The sequence below is a fragment of the Callorhinus ursinus genome, unplaced genomic scaffold, assembly GCF_003265705.2.
Source record: "Callorhinus ursinus isolate GAN/ISIS: 27379988/994484 unplaced genomic scaffold, GSC_fseal_2.0 scaffold25, whole genome shotgun sequence".
In the NCBI taxonomy this organism is placed as follows: domain Eukaryota; kingdom Metazoa; phylum Chordata; class Mammalia; order Carnivora; family Otariidae; genus Callorhinus; species Callorhinus ursinus.
The window spans coordinates 10319887-10336543 of NW_027397087.1; the positions used below are offsets into that span (position 1 = coordinate 10319887).

The 16657-nt window shown below is 45.3% G+C and overlaps 1 protein-coding gene across 19 annotated transcripts in view; it reads right to left on the minus strand.

The window, feature by feature from the left end:
* Positions 1–16657, minus strand: part of PPIP5K1 (diphosphoinositol pentakisphosphate kinase 1) — a 46134-nt gene that overhangs the window by 25515 nt on the left and 3962 nt on the right. For 7 of the 19 annotated variants that reach the window (XM_025884265.2, XM_025884261.2, XM_025884257.2 and 4 more), the window contains exons 2-27: positions 16521–16616; positions 16068–16242; positions 15412–15607; positions 14884–14974; positions 14578–14663; positions 14091–14245; positions 13858–13959; positions 13243–13404; positions 13008–13129; positions 11840–11941; positions 11512–11598; positions 11323–11398; positions 11069–11178; positions 10901–10983; positions 10602–10733; positions 10314–10435; positions 9855–10037; positions 6094–6235; positions 5681–5904; positions 5250–5377; positions 4926–5040; positions 4649–4756; positions 3881–3997; positions 3561–3725; positions 1556–1705; positions 824–914 (exon numbers count right to left, since the gene is read on the minus strand). In XM_025884265.2, coding sequence (XP_025740050.1) covers positions 824–914; positions 1556–1705; positions 3561–3725; positions 3881–3997; positions 4649–4756; positions 4926–5040; positions 5250–5377; positions 5681–5904; positions 6094–6235; positions 9855–10037; positions 10314–10435; positions 10602–10733; positions 10901–10983; positions 11069–11178; positions 11323–11398; positions 11512–11598; positions 11840–11941; positions 13008–13129; positions 13243–13404; positions 13858–13959; positions 14091–14245; positions 14578–14663; positions 14884–14974; positions 15412–15607; positions 16068–16214 — 3196 coding nt within the window. In that variant the 5' untranslated portion in view covers positions 16215–16242; positions 16521–16616. Of the gene's footprint in view, positions 1–823; positions 915–1555; positions 1706–3560; positions 3726–3880; positions 3998–4648; positions 4757–4925; positions 5041–5249; positions 5378–5680; positions 5905–6093; positions 6236–9854; positions 10038–10313; positions 10436–10601; positions 10734–10900; positions 10984–11068; positions 11179–11322; positions 11399–11511; positions 11599–11839; positions 11942–13007; positions 13130–13242; positions 13446–13857; positions 13960–14090; positions 14246–14577; positions 14664–14883; positions 14975–15411; positions 15608–16067; positions 16243–16520; positions 16617–16657 lie in introns of those variants that run through there. The other 12 variants (XM_025884268.2, XM_025884266.2, XM_025884263.2 and 9 more) reach the window with 6 other exon arrangements.

Consider the following 16657-nt stretch of genomic DNA (forward strand, 5'->3'; position numbering starts at 1 on the left):
ATAGAAGCTGGAGGACCAAGTCCAGACCCCACATAATTGTCTCTAATTGCCGGTTTTACTTACTGGCTCACGAGACCCTGTATTCAAAGACAGCCCCTCCCGAGGACCACTCCCCACTCCCAAAGAATACAATACCCTCTGAGGCTTGGTCCTTCCTGCAGTCTGTGTTCTTAGGAAAGGTTGAATGATGTTCTCCACCCCTCTCCAGGAATCAAAAAAATCAAGAGACATTCCCTCAAAGTCCTGAGAGAAGCCTCTGCCACTACACCAGTCTCAGATATGTCCCTCAAATTTCAGGAAGGAAGGAAAAAAAATTACAGAATTAGGAAAGGATGAAGGAGAGGGCATAGACGTAGGAGGGGCCAGAGCAGGGATACAATAAACACAGGTCTCAGAGGAAGACATGGCACAAGTTTTCCAAATAAGGAATAGGACACTTATAAGGAGGTCACAAGTACCTCTGTTTATAGTTTTGTCTCTGATAACTCTGAAGTATCAGAGTCTCCATGGTCCCTGAAGGTCTGGGCTAGACCAGGACAGATAAGGAATGAGAGGGGGAGCCAGAAAAATGCCCTTGAGCCAGAGAAATGGGGGTTGGTGTGAAAAAACAAAAGACAAACACCTTCCTGGAATGGAAACAATCATCTGGGATCCAAGTTCACACCTAAACATGGCTTCTCCCAATTCATCCTCCCTAGCCCCACCCAACAATTCCATTGGCTAGATGACCCCAACATCCGTGACTAAGGTTACCCACAATAAAACCTTTTAGCACAGACAGACACCCCTTCCCAACAATAGGTGAAATGCTGGAAAACCATACCTAGGCCACTCTGCTTCATCTCTGTTGGTGGCCGTGCAGATGAAAAGAGCCGGTAGCCACCAGGCCTCGAGGATGAAGTCTCAGAAAGCACCTGGAGAAAAAGGACTCTATATTACCATTTTGCCACCTCAACCAAGAAGTCTAAAACCCAGGTCCTGAATTCCTGCCCCTATAAAACCAAGCAATGTCAGAAAGTCTGGAAGAACCAAAGGATTTTTATGGGGGAGGAATAATGAAAAGGGAATGGAGAGTGTACTTTGAAGAGGGAACTATCCAGGGAATCCTATACACCAGATGGCACTTGTATTTCCAAGATGCCTGTTCCCACAGCCCTTCCATCCCAAATTTGAGAAATCATTATTCAACCTCAGTTCTCAGCAGAGAAGGGTTCTTTAATCTTACCTATCCCTCCACAGGATTCAGAAAGCCAATCACAATAAATGAGCCATGCTAAAAAGGAAAGTCTGGCTACCCTCTCCTCTTTCCATGGGACAGCTGTGGTTATGGCAACCACACTCAGTTTCTTATCTGCACCAAGAAACCCTCCCCTCCATGTCTGGAGACATGAAACAGATTTCTAAAAAGGCTACAAGGGCCGAATCACACAAATCCCAACACATACACACACACACACACACACACACACCACCACCCCCAGATAGTGTTCTGAGTCCCTAGGTCCCAAAAGGCAAAGACAGAAGCAGGAAAGGAAGATGAAGAAGGGAGGGACACCTGTGTGCAGGATGCCAGGTGAGTGGTGGACACAGCCCGGGGCTGTAGGCCGATGGCTGGGGAAGGCCTGGGGAGGTCTCCTGACCTCCTGCGGCGCCGTCCCCGCAAGGGGATCAGGTCCAGGTTCCCCGTGCACTGCATGTTCATGACCTGAAATCAGACCGGGTGGAAAGCCGGTCACAGCTCCTTTAACTCCCAGGCTCCCAAAAGCCCCAGTGCCCACTGGGCAAAGCTAGTTCTAGGCCTGGAGAGGATGATCACCAAGGCACAGCTTCTATGAAGGTCACAGATTCTGTATTCTAAAACTGTCCAAAAATATGAGATGACAAGAGGAGAAGGAATGGGGGGAAGGGTTGTAGTCGATAAGGATAAGAATACTAATGCCTATACCTATAGAATAAGGAAAGAAAATATCAATATTAATATTAAAAGGCTGTGTGACCAAGGAGTGGAGAGAAGATTTTCTTGCAAAGCTGAGGAGCATATCTTGGGCAACCACCATCCTGGATGAGCCACGGTATAAGCAACACTAGGAATTAAAAGGAAGAAATGTGATTACAACCGGAAGCTTCCTGTAGGCCTGAAAGAAAAAAGCCAACTCATCAAGTCTGAGAGATGATACACAGAGAGCTCTGCTTTGCCTATTATCTCTTGACTGATTAAACCAGAAGAAAAAAAAAAGGGTTAAGCACAACAGTGCTAGAGAGACTGGCAGACCATGTGAATGGGGAAGACATTTAGATGTGGAGAAACAGTTTACTGATGAAGATTATACGTCATTCTTGTCCGCTTGATCAATCCACATGGGTCTGTAGGGTACTAGTGTACTGTGGATACTAAGTTAACTTACACCTCAAAGAGAAAATGATGCATACTCCTCCTAAAGAAGCTCTGAGTATTCATAACATCAAGCCTACTGTAAAATAATCAGGAAGAAAAGAATAAGTCCAAAACAGACTGTAGTTTGTTTTCTCAGCTTTCTCCAAAATCTGAACTGTAAACCTCTGGCTGAACCTATATAAGGTAGTTACAGATTCTTCTAAGATATTCCTAAAATGAAAGACCAATTCCTTTAAGACAGAGAGCTGGTACAGAGCCAGGTGAATAGATTTATCTGTCAAAGCAGGGCCCAAATCAGACAGAGTCCCTGAGACAGGGATAAATCATGGGGTCAAAAAGAGTATCATTGAGCCAAAGAGGGAAAAAAATCTTTCCAAGAAAAAAGACCTGAACAAAAACATCAGCACAGTTAGCTGGACACAATGTGACATTTACAATAGTTCCTCCTTCTAGGCTAAAGAACTAGAACCAGGCCTAGAAACAAACTCCAAAAATAACGGACACAGGCCCAGGCTGATAACGCTCCTCATCAGAACAGAGGGAAGACAGAGACTTCCAGACTTGCTTCCCTTTCTGGGATGAGTACAGGTAACCCTAAAAGGATGATATTAAAGTGTCACATAATTGCTCCTGTCTGAGCTATAATTTTTACCCAAGGCAACAAAGAGATGGAGAGAGTCTGGCCTTTAATAGCTGTTGTTTTATTATTATAATTACTGTTTACAGAGCATCTATATGGTAGGTATTACTTGTGTTTCATAGATGAAAAACTGAGGCTTGGAGAAATTACCTGTCCAAGGTCACACAGCTTCTAAGTATCAGGCTGGGAGTTTAGCCCAGAAATTTATGCTGTTTCCACTATATTTCCTTTTAAAGAACAGCCTTTTCAAATTCATCCAGAGGCCTCCTCCTCAATCTCATCTCTTAATATCCTATCTCTCAGGCCCCTCTCACGGGCGTCTCTCTAATCTCAGAAGTAGCAACCAGCTTAAAGGAGCTTTACTGGGAGACCAGTTGTGAAAAAGAAATTAAGTAAAACATGTCCACGAGGGACAGGAGGACTCTGCCTAAGGTCCCAAGAATCCCCCAAGGGCATTCAGAGGATTCATGGATATTGCCCCATTAACAATTCCACCACTTCTTTCTCCCAAGCCCCTCCCATTACCTCCATGGAGCCGGCTTTTCGGTTACGAATGAGGGGTGATCTCCTTGGGAGGCCAGGGCCCTCAGGGGGCTGGGGTGAAGTCTGCAATGCCCGGTCTGGTTCATCCGATGCCTTCCCCGGGCACAGGTTCTCCATGCTGCCTTGGTCTGTTTTCATCTCTTCATTCTACCCAACAACAGGTACAGATCAGAAGGATGTTAATGGCCTCCAGCCTCCTCATCCCAGACTCCCCAATCCTTTTACCTCCCTATACTATTTCCAAGTTTCCCATCCCTTGGTTCCTAAATCCTCTAATCTAAAATCCCAGCACTCAGACCCACCTCAGAAGAAGCTGGACGGAATCCACAGCCAGTTGGGGCACTGCCTTCTTCCTCAACACCTTTCACTCCAGGGCTGAAGTGTAGCTCCACATGGAACCGCTCCTCTGATAAGGGATCCTATGGGGCATCAACAGATGAAGGGGCAGTGGGAAAAGTTGGATATGGTGGTGGAAGACCACAGGGACAATAGAGAGGAACTCAGAGGATACATCCTCCCAGGGCTGAGGTTTCAGTATCTTACTGCATTCTGGGGCTGATCTATTATAGCTTCCCCTTAACTATAGCCTAGTGTTAAAAGATCCTCATTCCCTCACCTCCACCATTTGAGATTCACCACCCCATATGACTTCCACAACTCTTTCCATCCATCTCCCACAGTAATTCAGCTTTGCTACAGTACATACAGCAGCACACTTCATACATACATACAACATACACATACATACAACACCACACTTATCTTTGTGGAGCCAGATGAAAAAGATATAACAAAGTTTGAGAGAAAAAGACTCATTGTGACATCTTCCCAAATTCTATATCCTCCCTAATGCAGAGTTATGTTCCATGGTATTTCTCTGGCTCAACACCAACCCAAAACACTTTTTCTGTTCTAGTAGGAACCTCCAGGTACCTCTCTGTGACATGCTGTGCTTGGGTATCACACCTAGCTGAATTCTACAAATTATAAGCATATGTAAGTTTCTTTCTAAAATGGGAAGGAGGAGAAAGAAGGGGCACCCTCTTCACCCCACCGTGTTAGCTCCTCACCCGTGTGTTGTCCTCATAAAGCATGATGACAATCTGGGTCATATAGTTGAGCTCTGAGATGGCACTGAGATAAGCCAAAGCTCTCTGCCATTGTGCATCCTGGGTCTCCTATAGAACATAAGAAGAAGAAAATTAATGCCCAAGGACAAGGGAGTCTGGGAAGGGGCAGGGAGAGAAAGAGAATACAGAAAGCTTGCAGTAAAAAAGAAACATGAAGAGGAGAGTAAAAGAATGTTGGGAAAAAGTGTTCATAGGTTGAAGGAAGAAAGATCCTTACATCAAGAAGTCCCCCATAACGGAAGACACTGAGTAGGGAGTGGACATGGCTTTCACTGGTGAAATAGAGACGTGTTCGAACATGGCGGCCTGGGGAGAGCACCCCTCGGGAGTACCTGAGATAAGAGCTAAGTCATTTACACTGTCACATAATCTTCTTCCCACCCCTCCACAAACTCCTTCCTCCCATCTCAAACACTTCTCTCCTTTCCACCCCAGGATTCCTTCTATCCTTGGTTCCCCAAGCTGTCCCAGCCTATATTCCCCCAAGGGCTCCCTGACACACCCCTCCCTCCATCCAGCACCCCTCCCAGCCCTCCCTCACAGGGGATGCAGCTTGTTGACAGACTCATCCTCGTGGGTTCTCTGCAGGTCAAGTAGTATCTTCCGTAACAGTGGAAGACAGAAGCCCACAGCAATTTCCAGTTTCTCTTCCCGACTGATCCCGTACTCCTAGGGGCCACAGGCCAGGAAAAAGTACCTCAGTGAATCTTGTTTCCCTCTTGCCTCATACTCCTAGGCCCAAGATGATGTTTTTCTTCACCTCAGGTCTAGGGTTTCTCTCATATCCACCACATTCCCCCTCTCCAGGTTTCTCCTCAGTTAGCCTCTTGCACTTAATCAGAGCCAGAGAATTATAGCAACTCAACTTATTTTTTCTCTAAGTTTCCTTCCCCTGGTTCCCACACCATCCCTCCTTTCTGCTTTTCTTCCCTTCCTTTCCCAGTGCCCATCCCCCTAGGCTATGAGACACACCTGGGGAATGACCACATCAGCCAATGCCTTAGAGAGACGTAGCAACTCTGCTGTGCCTTGAAGTCCCAGACTCCCATTGTGCTGCACATCATACTTCACACAGTCATAGATGTCAGGGATCTTACTGATATCATAGCGCCCACTCTTCTGTCGAAAGTCACGCTCCAGTTTGCTCCAACGCTGCAGCATGAGCTCTAGTGTCTCACTGTGGTAGAGCTGCAGGTCTGGAAGGATGATGGACAGTCAGAAAGAGCCAAAGATTTTATCTCTAACAAAAGACCCTAACAAATTTGCAGCAGAATCAGAGGAATGAGAATGCCTTGTCTCATATATTTAGGAGAGGACACAGGAATGCCTGAGGAACCCATCCATACCGGAAACCTTGAAGGGAAGATAGTACTCTTCACACCTACCTACAGACTTGGGGTCCTGCATCCGTTCCCGGATCTGGTAAGTGAGGTTTTCAATCAGGGCAAATACCTGATCACAGACCTTCACAGGATTCTGGATGACAGCCATAGAGTTGAGGAGGGAAGTGCTTCCAGTGGGAGCCAGCTATGGGGAACAGAGAGATGAAAAGCAAGATAGGCTCTGTGCCAATTGCCCAGAATCCTGTGAGCTTATTACAGAAACTACCTGCAAGTAAGATCTGTTTGTAGGCTCACTCCGTTGAGGATTCTTAGGCTACATGGCATACTATCAGTTCTAGGATGAGGGGACTGCTCTAACACACAGTCATCTAAGAAGGGTTGAGGGTAAAAGTCTTGGAATCCAGAGGAAATAAAATAGACCTAGGCTCTTTGTTTTTTTTTAAGAGAGGGTTGGGGAGGGCCAGAGGGAGAGAGTCTTCAGCAGGCTCCATGTCCAGCACAGGCACCCCATATGTATTTTAGAACCCCCAATAAAAGAACCTAGGTCAGGGAACCTGGGTGGCCCAGTTGGTTGAGCATCCGACTCCTGGTTCTGGCTTGGGTCACAGTCTTGGGGTGGTGAGATTGAGCCCCACGATGAGCTCTGCGCTGGGCCATGGAACCTGCGTGGGATTCTCCCTCTATCTTTACCTCCCTCTGCTCATGTACTCTCATTCTCCAACCCCCCCTTCTCTCAAATAAATAAAATCTTTAAAAAAATAAAATAAAAATAAATAAATAAAATACACATGGAAAATACTGGGGAGGGGCGCCTGGCTGGCTCAGTCAGTTAAGCATCCGACTCTTAAATTCAGCTCAGGTCATGATTTCAGGGTCCTGAGACGGAGCCCTGCATTGGGCTCTGCACTGAGCGTGGAGCCTGCTTGAGATTCTCTCTCTGCTCTCCCTCAGCCCCGGCCCCCCACCCTGCTTGCATGTACTCTCTTTCTCTCTAAAAAAAAAAAAAAGAAAAAAGAAAGAAAGAAAAGAAAATGCTGCGGAATAAAGATTAAACCAAAACCCTTCAAAATCCCCATAGAATGTTTCATGAGTGGGTAATAGAGATAACAAAATCTTATTCCTCCTAACAAAATGCTAGCTTGACCTTAGAGCAGAGGTCCTGCCTCAGAGCTCGGTTCCAGCTCAAGCTTTCAGGACAGTGACAGTCAATGAAGAATGGGGAAGGGAAAAGAGGCCTGTGGGTGGAATGCACACATTCAATTAGGTCCTTTTTGCTAGCAAAAAGAAGCAAGGGAGAAAGAAAAAGTACTTTATTTAAAAAAAAATTTTTTTTTAAGATTTTGTTTATTTATTTGACAGAGAGAGACACAGCGAGAGAGGGAACACAAGCAGGGGGAGTGGGAGAGGGAGAAGCAGGCTTCCCACAGAGCAGGGAGCCCAATGTGGGGCTTGATCCCAGGACCCCGGGACCATGGCCTGAGCCGAAAGCAGATGCTTAACAACTGAGCCACCCAGGCGCCCCAGAGAAAGTACTTTAGCTTTTTGAATTTGACATTGAGCAATGGATTGGAACATAAGAGAGCAAGATCCTGCCCTTATCAAGTCTTGCTCAGAGAAAAATACAAAAAAATGGACATTCTCCAGGCAATGTGCACAGCTACTTAGCTCACTGAAGAACCTAGCAGAAATGGTTACACAATACTCTGAATATACTTAATGCAACTGAACTGTATGCTTAAAAATGATTCAAGTGAGGGGCACCCCACTGGCTCAGTCAAAGAGCATGCAACTCTTGATCTCGAGGTTGTGAGTTCAAGCCCCATGTTGGGTGTAGAAATTATTCAAAAATAATTTTTAAAAAAAATCTTTAAAAAAAAATGATTCCAGGGGCGCCTGAGTGGCTCAGTCGTTAAGCGTCTGCCTTCGGCTCAGGGCATGATCCTGGGGTCCTGGGATCGAGCCCCCCATCAAGCCTGCTTCTCCCTCTCCCGCACCCCATTTGTGTTCCCTCTCTCGCTGTGTCTCCCTCTGTCAAATAAATAAATAAAATCTTTAAAAAAAAAATGATTCAAGTGGTACTACAATTAAAAAAAAATTTTTTTTTCTTTAAAAAAGAACTCATCAGAAATGAGCTACCAGTGGTTGGATGGTATAAAATCACTGTCTGGCAAATGATCTCCAGTCAATCGTGGCAGGATACATAGGAAAAAAAGATGACACTGGGGAAGTGCATCCACTGTGATTAATACTATGAGGCAGTACACTATAGTGGCTAACAGCCTGGGCTCTCAGGTGAGACACCTTGGGTTCATACTAGCTGGGTGTCCTTGGAAAGGTTGCCTAGATTTTCTCATCTGTAAAATGGGAGAAAAGTAGTACAAGTCCACAGTTCTTATGATGGATTAAATATGGTCATTAATTCTTTGTCACCTTCCCCTTGCCTAGAATCTGCACTGGCCCTGTGACTGCTTAACCAATAAACAACAACAACAATAACAACAAAACCACAAAGTTACATTGCATTAATTAATTCTGGGCCTACACTTTAAGAGTTTGGAAGGGGGACACCTGGCTGGCTCAGTTGGTGGAGCACACAGCTCTTGATTTCAGGGTTGTGAGTTCAAGCCCCACATTTAGTGTAGAGATTACTTAAAAATAAAATATTTTTTAAAATTTATTTGAGAGAAAGAGCATGAGCAGGAGGGGCAGATGGAGAGGGAGAGAGAATCTCAAGCAGACTCCCCAGTGAGTGTGGAGCCTGATGTGGTGCTCGATCTCACAACCATGAGATCACAACCTTAAAAATAGGGGCGCCTGGGTGGCACAGTTGGTCAAGTGTCTGACTCTTGGTTCTGGCTGGGTCATGATCTCAGGGTTGTGAGATTACGCACTGTGTTGAGCTCCACACTCAGCGTAGAGTCAGCTTAAAAGACTCTCTCTCCCTCTCCCTCTGCCCCTCCCCAAAGTGTGCGTGCATGTGCGCTCTCTCTCTCAAATAAAGAAATACAATTTAAAAAATAATAATAAAAAAATAAAATCTTAAAAAAAATAAAACAGCTTGGAAGCTTCTGCTTTTGGGGTGTCCTAAACTACCATTTAAGAAGTCTGGCTACCATGCTAAGAAGCCACATGGAGAAAACATGTGGAGAGGAGAGGCTCTAAGATTACAGGGAGAGCAAGAAGGAGAAAGCCCAGCCATCTCAGCAACCCAGGCGAGCCTTCAGATGGTTTCAGCCGCAAAATCTGGCCAGTATCTGGGCAATTTTAGGAGCCTCGAACTATAAGTAAGATAATAGAATGGATATCATTTTAAGTCACTGAGTTTTGGGGTAGTTTTTTACGCATCAATAAATAACTAAAACATTATTTCATTTAGAATCCTTGGGACCTGCTGAGTTTTGGAACTGAGACTTTTTCAGACTTTAGGAAGCTAATATAGTACATATGCCACATGTTATATAATATCTCCAACAGGGCTTAGAGCATAACTAAACACATTTACATTTCTACAATATATGACTATTCACACTAAACAAAATAAATATGAATTAGAAATAGTTTTATCATGTCAGGTTTTGCTACCAATTGAATCTTGGTGCCAAATCTTTTTTGCTTTTGAAACTGTGGATAAGAGATTGCAGACCCATACTTACCTCAAAGGGTAAGGATTAAATGAGATAATGTATGGAAAGCAATGTAGTACTTACTACCGTGTAGTAAGTACCATTACTGATCACTATTATTTAGAAGTCTAGGAATTTGGGATGGGGGTATGCTGGGCACAAAAATAGGGAGAGCCTGACCTGATCGTAATCCTCAGGACCAAAAGGGGCATCCTGCTGCAAAATATGGTGCAGTCGAGCCTTCACTCGATGCTGGCAGCTGCTCAAGGAATCGCCATCACTGTCCAGGAGCCCATTCATGTTGGCACTCTTCACCATTTGTACCAAAATGGGTGTTAGCTCTCCTTCTAGAGCCAGCAGGCCCTGGAAAGGAAGCACAATATCTATTAGTTTTCCTTCCAGTCTACGTCCTCTAGGCCTACACGGTCCCAGAGATCAAATGGGAGGGGTATAGGTCAAGGGGCCTACCCCCACTAATTATTCTCAGCTCATTCTCAGTAGTATAGAATGGGTCAGACACAAGCAGAAACTTCTCTGAGTCAGTACATAAACATCCTGACATTTTCCAACTAGTTCTCCAACCTCTCGGTTTCTCTACCTAACGGAAGCTGGGACTGTGGGAGAACTGTAAGTGTGCACCTTGGCAAAGGCTGCAGCAGTCATTTGGACACGGCCCTCATCAGAGGCATAGATCTTGAGATCGTGGCGGAAAGTGCTATGGAGACGAAGCAGCCCACAACCGGGGAAGCCAGCATAATCACCTGGGGGTAACGGGGAGGAACAGGAATGGACTGCTATAAATACCCACATGGAAGAAAGAATGCTCTTTCCCCCATTAACTCCCCCATTGCCTCCAACTGTTCATTCCCCCAACTTATTCTCTAATCATCTTATCCAAGCCCTGCTAGTTACCTCCAAAATACTCACCCTGTCCTCCAGGGTACATGCAGCGAAAAGCTCGCCCCAGCTCCTCAGCCTGAACACGGCCAGCAGGAGTTAGTTCTCCACCCCACTTCAGTACCAGCAACAGAGATGGGGCCAGGGCCTCCCGCTGTGGGTCTGCAGGAATAAGGGGCAGTGAATAGGTCTCATCTAAGGAAAATAGTGGGGATGTCTAAATGTCAGGTCTTCTGAGGAGCCCAGAAAGGTGATTTAAGATAGAGGTCATCTAAAGGTTTAAGAATAAGAGACCTGAATGGTAATGGGAAGGGGGTATTATATCTTACCTTGCCCCTCATTAGTAGCTTTTACTCCATGAGGGTAGTAAGTCAACTGCACCTTCCGGTTGATGCCAGAGAAATGACCATACCTGTAGGATAAATTCACAGTTTACTTTTTACCCCAGCACTCAGTTCTCACTGTCATTGGCTCCCCTTTCCTACCCCCTTTCTCACATCTCCAGCACAGACTTCAGCTGCTCTAGTTTCCCAGTCTTCTCCTCGATCTCACCACCTGGTTCTTTCTCCAGTTCAGCCAATAACAGCCTTGTGATATCCAGCACCTCCTAGAGGAAATAACAGGATATCCATGCAGGAGGCCAAGTCCTGGCAAGTTACCCTTTCATCCTGGCCTCTCATTGAGGCCCCCAATCCTATTTTCTCTAACTTTCCCATAGCACTGCTCCTCCCAGCCAGATTCAGCACGTTACCTGTAGCTGCTCAGGCCGCTTCAGTTTTAATTTCCCCGTCTTGTAGCCACCATGTTTTTCAAATAGACTGAAAAACCTGAAGAAATAAGGAAAAGCTTCAGCATGGGGTGAGACCGTTCAAACCTTGGGGAGCTGCCCCATGCCCATCTCCCTCACAAAAACCTGTCTAAATTAGGACATTCTTCCTACCTTGGATGTGTCACCTCCATCTTCATTTTCTGTTTGGGGGTACGATCCCCATGACGAATAATTGCAATGACACAACGAAGTTCCATCCTAAGATAGGGAATGTTGTTAGAGCCTCTCCTTCCCATACCAACTCTCATCATTTCATCTTATTTGACATGACAAAGAACAGAGGAAAAACTATCTGAGATTAGGCAAATAGGTAGGGTCAAGGAAAATGCCTGGAAGATACCCAGGCTCCACTAGTCAGATGGTATAGGGTCAGAAAGTAACCATTGGTCTGACTCAGGTGCCTTACGTAGGTTACTCCAGATTTTATACTTTTGCTCACATAGTGCCAGATGTGGTAGGGACAATGGGAATGTCCTCAGCCTCTGTGGGGATGGACCATGGGATCTGGAACTGTGGAGCAAGCTCCCGCATGATGGTGTTCCTAGAAGAAACATGAAGAACTGTATGAAAATAAATGAACCAGAACCACACATGTGAATAAAGCTCACGAAAACTAGCAAGTTGTAGAAGAATACATTATATAAAGTCTAAAAACATGCCCCCCAAAAAACCACACAGATGTAGTAAAAGTATTAACAAATGCATGGGAATGACAGGGGTGCCTGGGTGGCTCAGTTGGTTAAGTGTCCGACACTTGGTTTCAGCTCAGGTCATGATCTCATGGGTCTTGAGACTGAGCCCCACATCAGGCTCTGTGCTCAGTGGGGAGTCTGCTTGAGATTCTCTCCCTCTGCCCCTTCCCCCACTTTCTCTAGAGTGTGCTGTCTCTCTAAAATAAATAAATCTTAAAAAAAAAAAAAAAAAGGAAGGGAATGACAAACACCAAATTAAAGATTGTCGTTATCTCTGGGTGGGTGGGAAAGGGATGTAATTAGCAAGGGGTGTGATTAGCAAGAATATAGCCTCAGCTATATTCTTTTTTTTTTTTAAGATCTATTTATTTATTTTAGAGACAGAGACAATGTGAGTGTGGAGAGGGGCAGAGGAAGAGGGAGAAGGAGAATCCTTAAGCAGACTCCCCACTGAGTGTGGAGCCAGACACAGGGCTTGATCCCTGGATCCTGAGATCATGACCTGAGCAGAAATCAAGAGTCGGCCACTTAACCAACTGAGCCACCCAGGCACCCCAATTCTTAATATTCTATTTCTAAAGCTTGACGGTGAATACATGAATACTCACCATATGCATCATTCTTTCCACATTTTTAAATATCATGTGGTAAATTTTTTTAAAAGAAAAGTTTTAAAGTAGTATACGTTTAGTACAATAAATATAATTTGTTTATATATGGTAGAAAAAGACACATTGGTATGTATAAAACTGTTAACAGAGTGCAGCGTTAGGAAGGCAAGACGGCTAAGGAGCCCTTTTTCTATTTTCCTTTTTCACTCTTAAATCCTTTTTACACTATTTAAAATAAAGCAAAAGCTTTCTAACTTTCTTCTCTAAGCCCATTCTGCCCAGTCCAGACCACTGTGTCTCTTACCCCAGAATCTTAGCACAGTCGTCATAGTATTTCATCGAATTCTTGACAAAACTGAAGCCATTGACGTCACACACAAAGGAGTGACCATTGGCACGAAGAAGGTCAAATCCACAAACTGTTTGCTGCAGTGGAAAGAGGCAAGATGAGAACAAGAGAGCCACTGTTTCTTCCCAGACCCCTGCTCCTGTCTCGTACCCTCACACCACAGCACCACCCACCATGGGCCCTCCTCCACCTTAAAAGCTACGCAGACTTTCCTGGCCACCAGCTTTTCCATGGCAGTCAGCATGACTGGATATCGAATCTCTTTCCCTTCACTGTCTCGTTCGACCTTCCCATCCAGAGCTGGAGATTTTCTGGCTTCAGCATGGGCATAATCGGGCCCCACTGTATACACCTGCAGGTACATAGCATCACTGAGTATGCCCACTGCTCATCCTGTATATGAGAAGATAATATGAGCACTAGGTCTGTACACTAGTTTCAGAGTAAAAACAAAAACAAAAACAAAAAAACCCTGAGTATAAAGAACAAGGAGACTGACATTTTTCTTACTGAGTCCCACTGAAATATCTTTATGAAGGTTTCTCTTTGGGCCTCCAGATCTATTACCTAGTCCTCATTGAGAAATAACTTACCAACATTATACCATTTTCCACGCTACACTTGCCCTTGCTCTGATAGTACAATGTAAAGGTCTACTTCTCTCAATATCTTCACCTGAATATGAAAGCAAATCACATTCATGCTTTATTTTCTATGACTCTCTCCATATACTTCCACTTGCTTCCCAAGCACACCATCCCACCCAGACATTTATGGCTTCTTAAATCCCTATATCCACCATAACCTTGACATCTGTGCCATCTGTTGGCATAAACTCCTCATAGATGTACGATCCTGTCTTTCGGACACTGCTCTCAGGGGAGTAAACGCTGCTTCGGCTGCCAATCTTCAGGAAGAAAAAGAAGAAAAAAATGTTGCCTCCACATTGTCCCCAAATTCTCCAGCTTCCCTCCCCACAACCTCATTCTTGTCCTTCAATCTATCTGACTTCCCCAAATGCTCAAATGTCTCCCATACCTTACGGAAGAGGCGTTGGCTTCCTCCTCCAGCTGAACTGGGGTAGTAGATGTAAACATTATGGTCCTCTGCACTCACTGGCTTCTCCACAAAGGGCTTGGGAAAGACAGCTCCATTTACCTCTACCTGGTCTTCACCTTCTATCAGGTTGCATTCTGAAAGACAGGTATGTGGTCATTTCCAGGGTTGAGAATTGTAGAATACTTCCAACTCCCATTTCTCTGAGTTTTAATCTCCATAACCCCCAAACTTCTATGACCTATCTTAGTAATAGATATGGTAATATCTATATGGTATATAAATATAGTAGAATCTAGCTAAGAGGTCCAAGGCTCTGTCCAAGGACCCATAGCTCTAACTCTACCCATAATCCAATAACCAAAGGCTCACTGAGGTAAGTAGTACATGGAGATGTCTAGAGGATGGACAACTGGGCTAAGTCACAGAAAGCAAGGCAGGACAGGACTGGACAAAGCCAGGTACTCACCCTCAGGCCGGGCAGGGTCACGGTTGAGCACAGCATATCGAGGCAGATCAATACCCTCCTCCTGCAGGATCCGGTACACCTCCCTCCTGTTGCCCCCAAATAAATTAGCTGGGAGAGGTGGGAGACAGTAACCAAGGGAAGAGGCTAGGGATTTCATTTGCTCAGGAACTGGTAGATATCAGGGTATAGAACTCAAGGGGGCATGTTACAAAAATTAAGCATGTTTATTTGATCCTCCCAGGGTGGGCTCCATAAATAGGCATGATCTCTGGGCTACCCATCCCACCAATCAACAGAAAGCTATACCTATCCTGGATGTAATACTGCATAGCCAGGTCATTGATAAGAAAGGGGTTTCGAAGCTTGGAGTAAGCAACAGCTTTGTCCAGAGGAAATCCTGGGATAGAGAAAAGAAATAGATCAAAGTAAAAATGTGAAAGAGAGTGAGAAAACGGCAAGAGAAATAGAGATGTATTAAAGCTAAAGTTGCCACTAAGCTCCTCTACCCATCCAACCCATCACTTATCCTTCTGCCCAACTTCCCAAGTCTAGAATATCCATCAAGAAAAAGTGAAAAAGATATTTTTAGGGTCCTTCCAGAGACACACAATTCTGTCAGAGATCCTAAGAGCCTTAGATCCTGAGGTTTGAATGTGGCCTGTAAACCAGCTCCAGCAACTCTTCCATGATATAGGGAAAGCAAAGCCCTCTGCACTGTTCTCCAGTGTGTCAGGAAGAGCTGATGACCTCTGTATTATTTGACAGTAAGAACCTCATTTCCCAGTCCAGCATTCCCAACTCCATTCCCTCCCATTTTCCTTCACAGACTCCAACCTTTGGAGTGGAAAGAGATGAGGCAGTGGCAAGATGGCCAGTTTTCCACAGGTTCGTTGAGGATCACATCTTCTCCCAGAATGATAACAGTTAGGTAGTCAAACCTGCAGAGTCGCTCTAGGATTTGGGTCATTGGCTTGGACTTGGATTTCTTGGTCATGGCACAGATGCCAACAATGATCTGAGGTTCAGGAGGCTATAGAGAAGAAGTGCTGTCAGGAACTTAGGAACTTCCCACCAAGACCATCCCTATTAGGGAACACTGTCTCATTTCCTTTGAGCACAGAGTTTCTTGCCAGGACTTTGGACCTATGGGGAAATGCTGTCTCCTAACTTAGGTCTAGAATGGAATACATGTAGGGATTCCTACTGCCTGAAGAATAGGGGTCTTTCCACAGTAGGAAATGTGTGCTCAGGCAGAAGAGCCAGAGAACCAATAACCATGACACAACAGGAGGAGGGCATAACGGCAGGGGATTCAAAGATAAGTAATTTAACCAATCTCTACTGCCTCTCCACTTAATCAGGATAGGGCTTCTTTAGGGCAGGAAATCTATGCATTCAGAAAGAGCAGAGAAGTGTCTCCAACCAATGACATCTCAACTCTCTATGAAAGGGGTCCCAACACCAAGTTACATTATTTTCCTTAGTCTTACCACTTCATCCTCCTCATCCTCAAGGAGCTCGCTGTCACTCTCTTCTGTCCTCATGCCTATTCCACGGGTGCCCAGCCCCTCATCTCCAGCTCCCAGGAAGAAGTGGGCTGTGGCACTCTCGCCCTCACTGGCTGGCAGTGACCACATCCCCGCCGGAGCACCCACTCATCCCGCTCTGCAATGGAGGGTATCCCATTAGCTCAGAATCCAAACCCCATGGCAGTGGTGGGGGTGGGGCATGGGGAATGATGAAACAAAGAGGGAACCACAAGGAGACCAGGGGAAACAGGAAACAAAACTACGGTAAAAAGGAGCAACAGGAAAAGAGGCACGTGGGCTATGACCTGACAGGACTAAAGATCCCTGAGAGAAAAGCAAGCTCTCCCTTTTCCTCTCCACTCACCCCGCCCCCAACCATGAGACTGGTGAGAGGATAAGTAGGTGAACCCTTACAGTGCTGGCATGTCCCTGATTCTGCCAGCAGGAAACACCATTAACTCCAGCAGCAAGTGGAAAAGGCAGTTCCTCATGGAAGGCTACTGTTGATTCCTACCAGAAGAGAAGATTAGAGTGGCATTTCCAATTTTTGG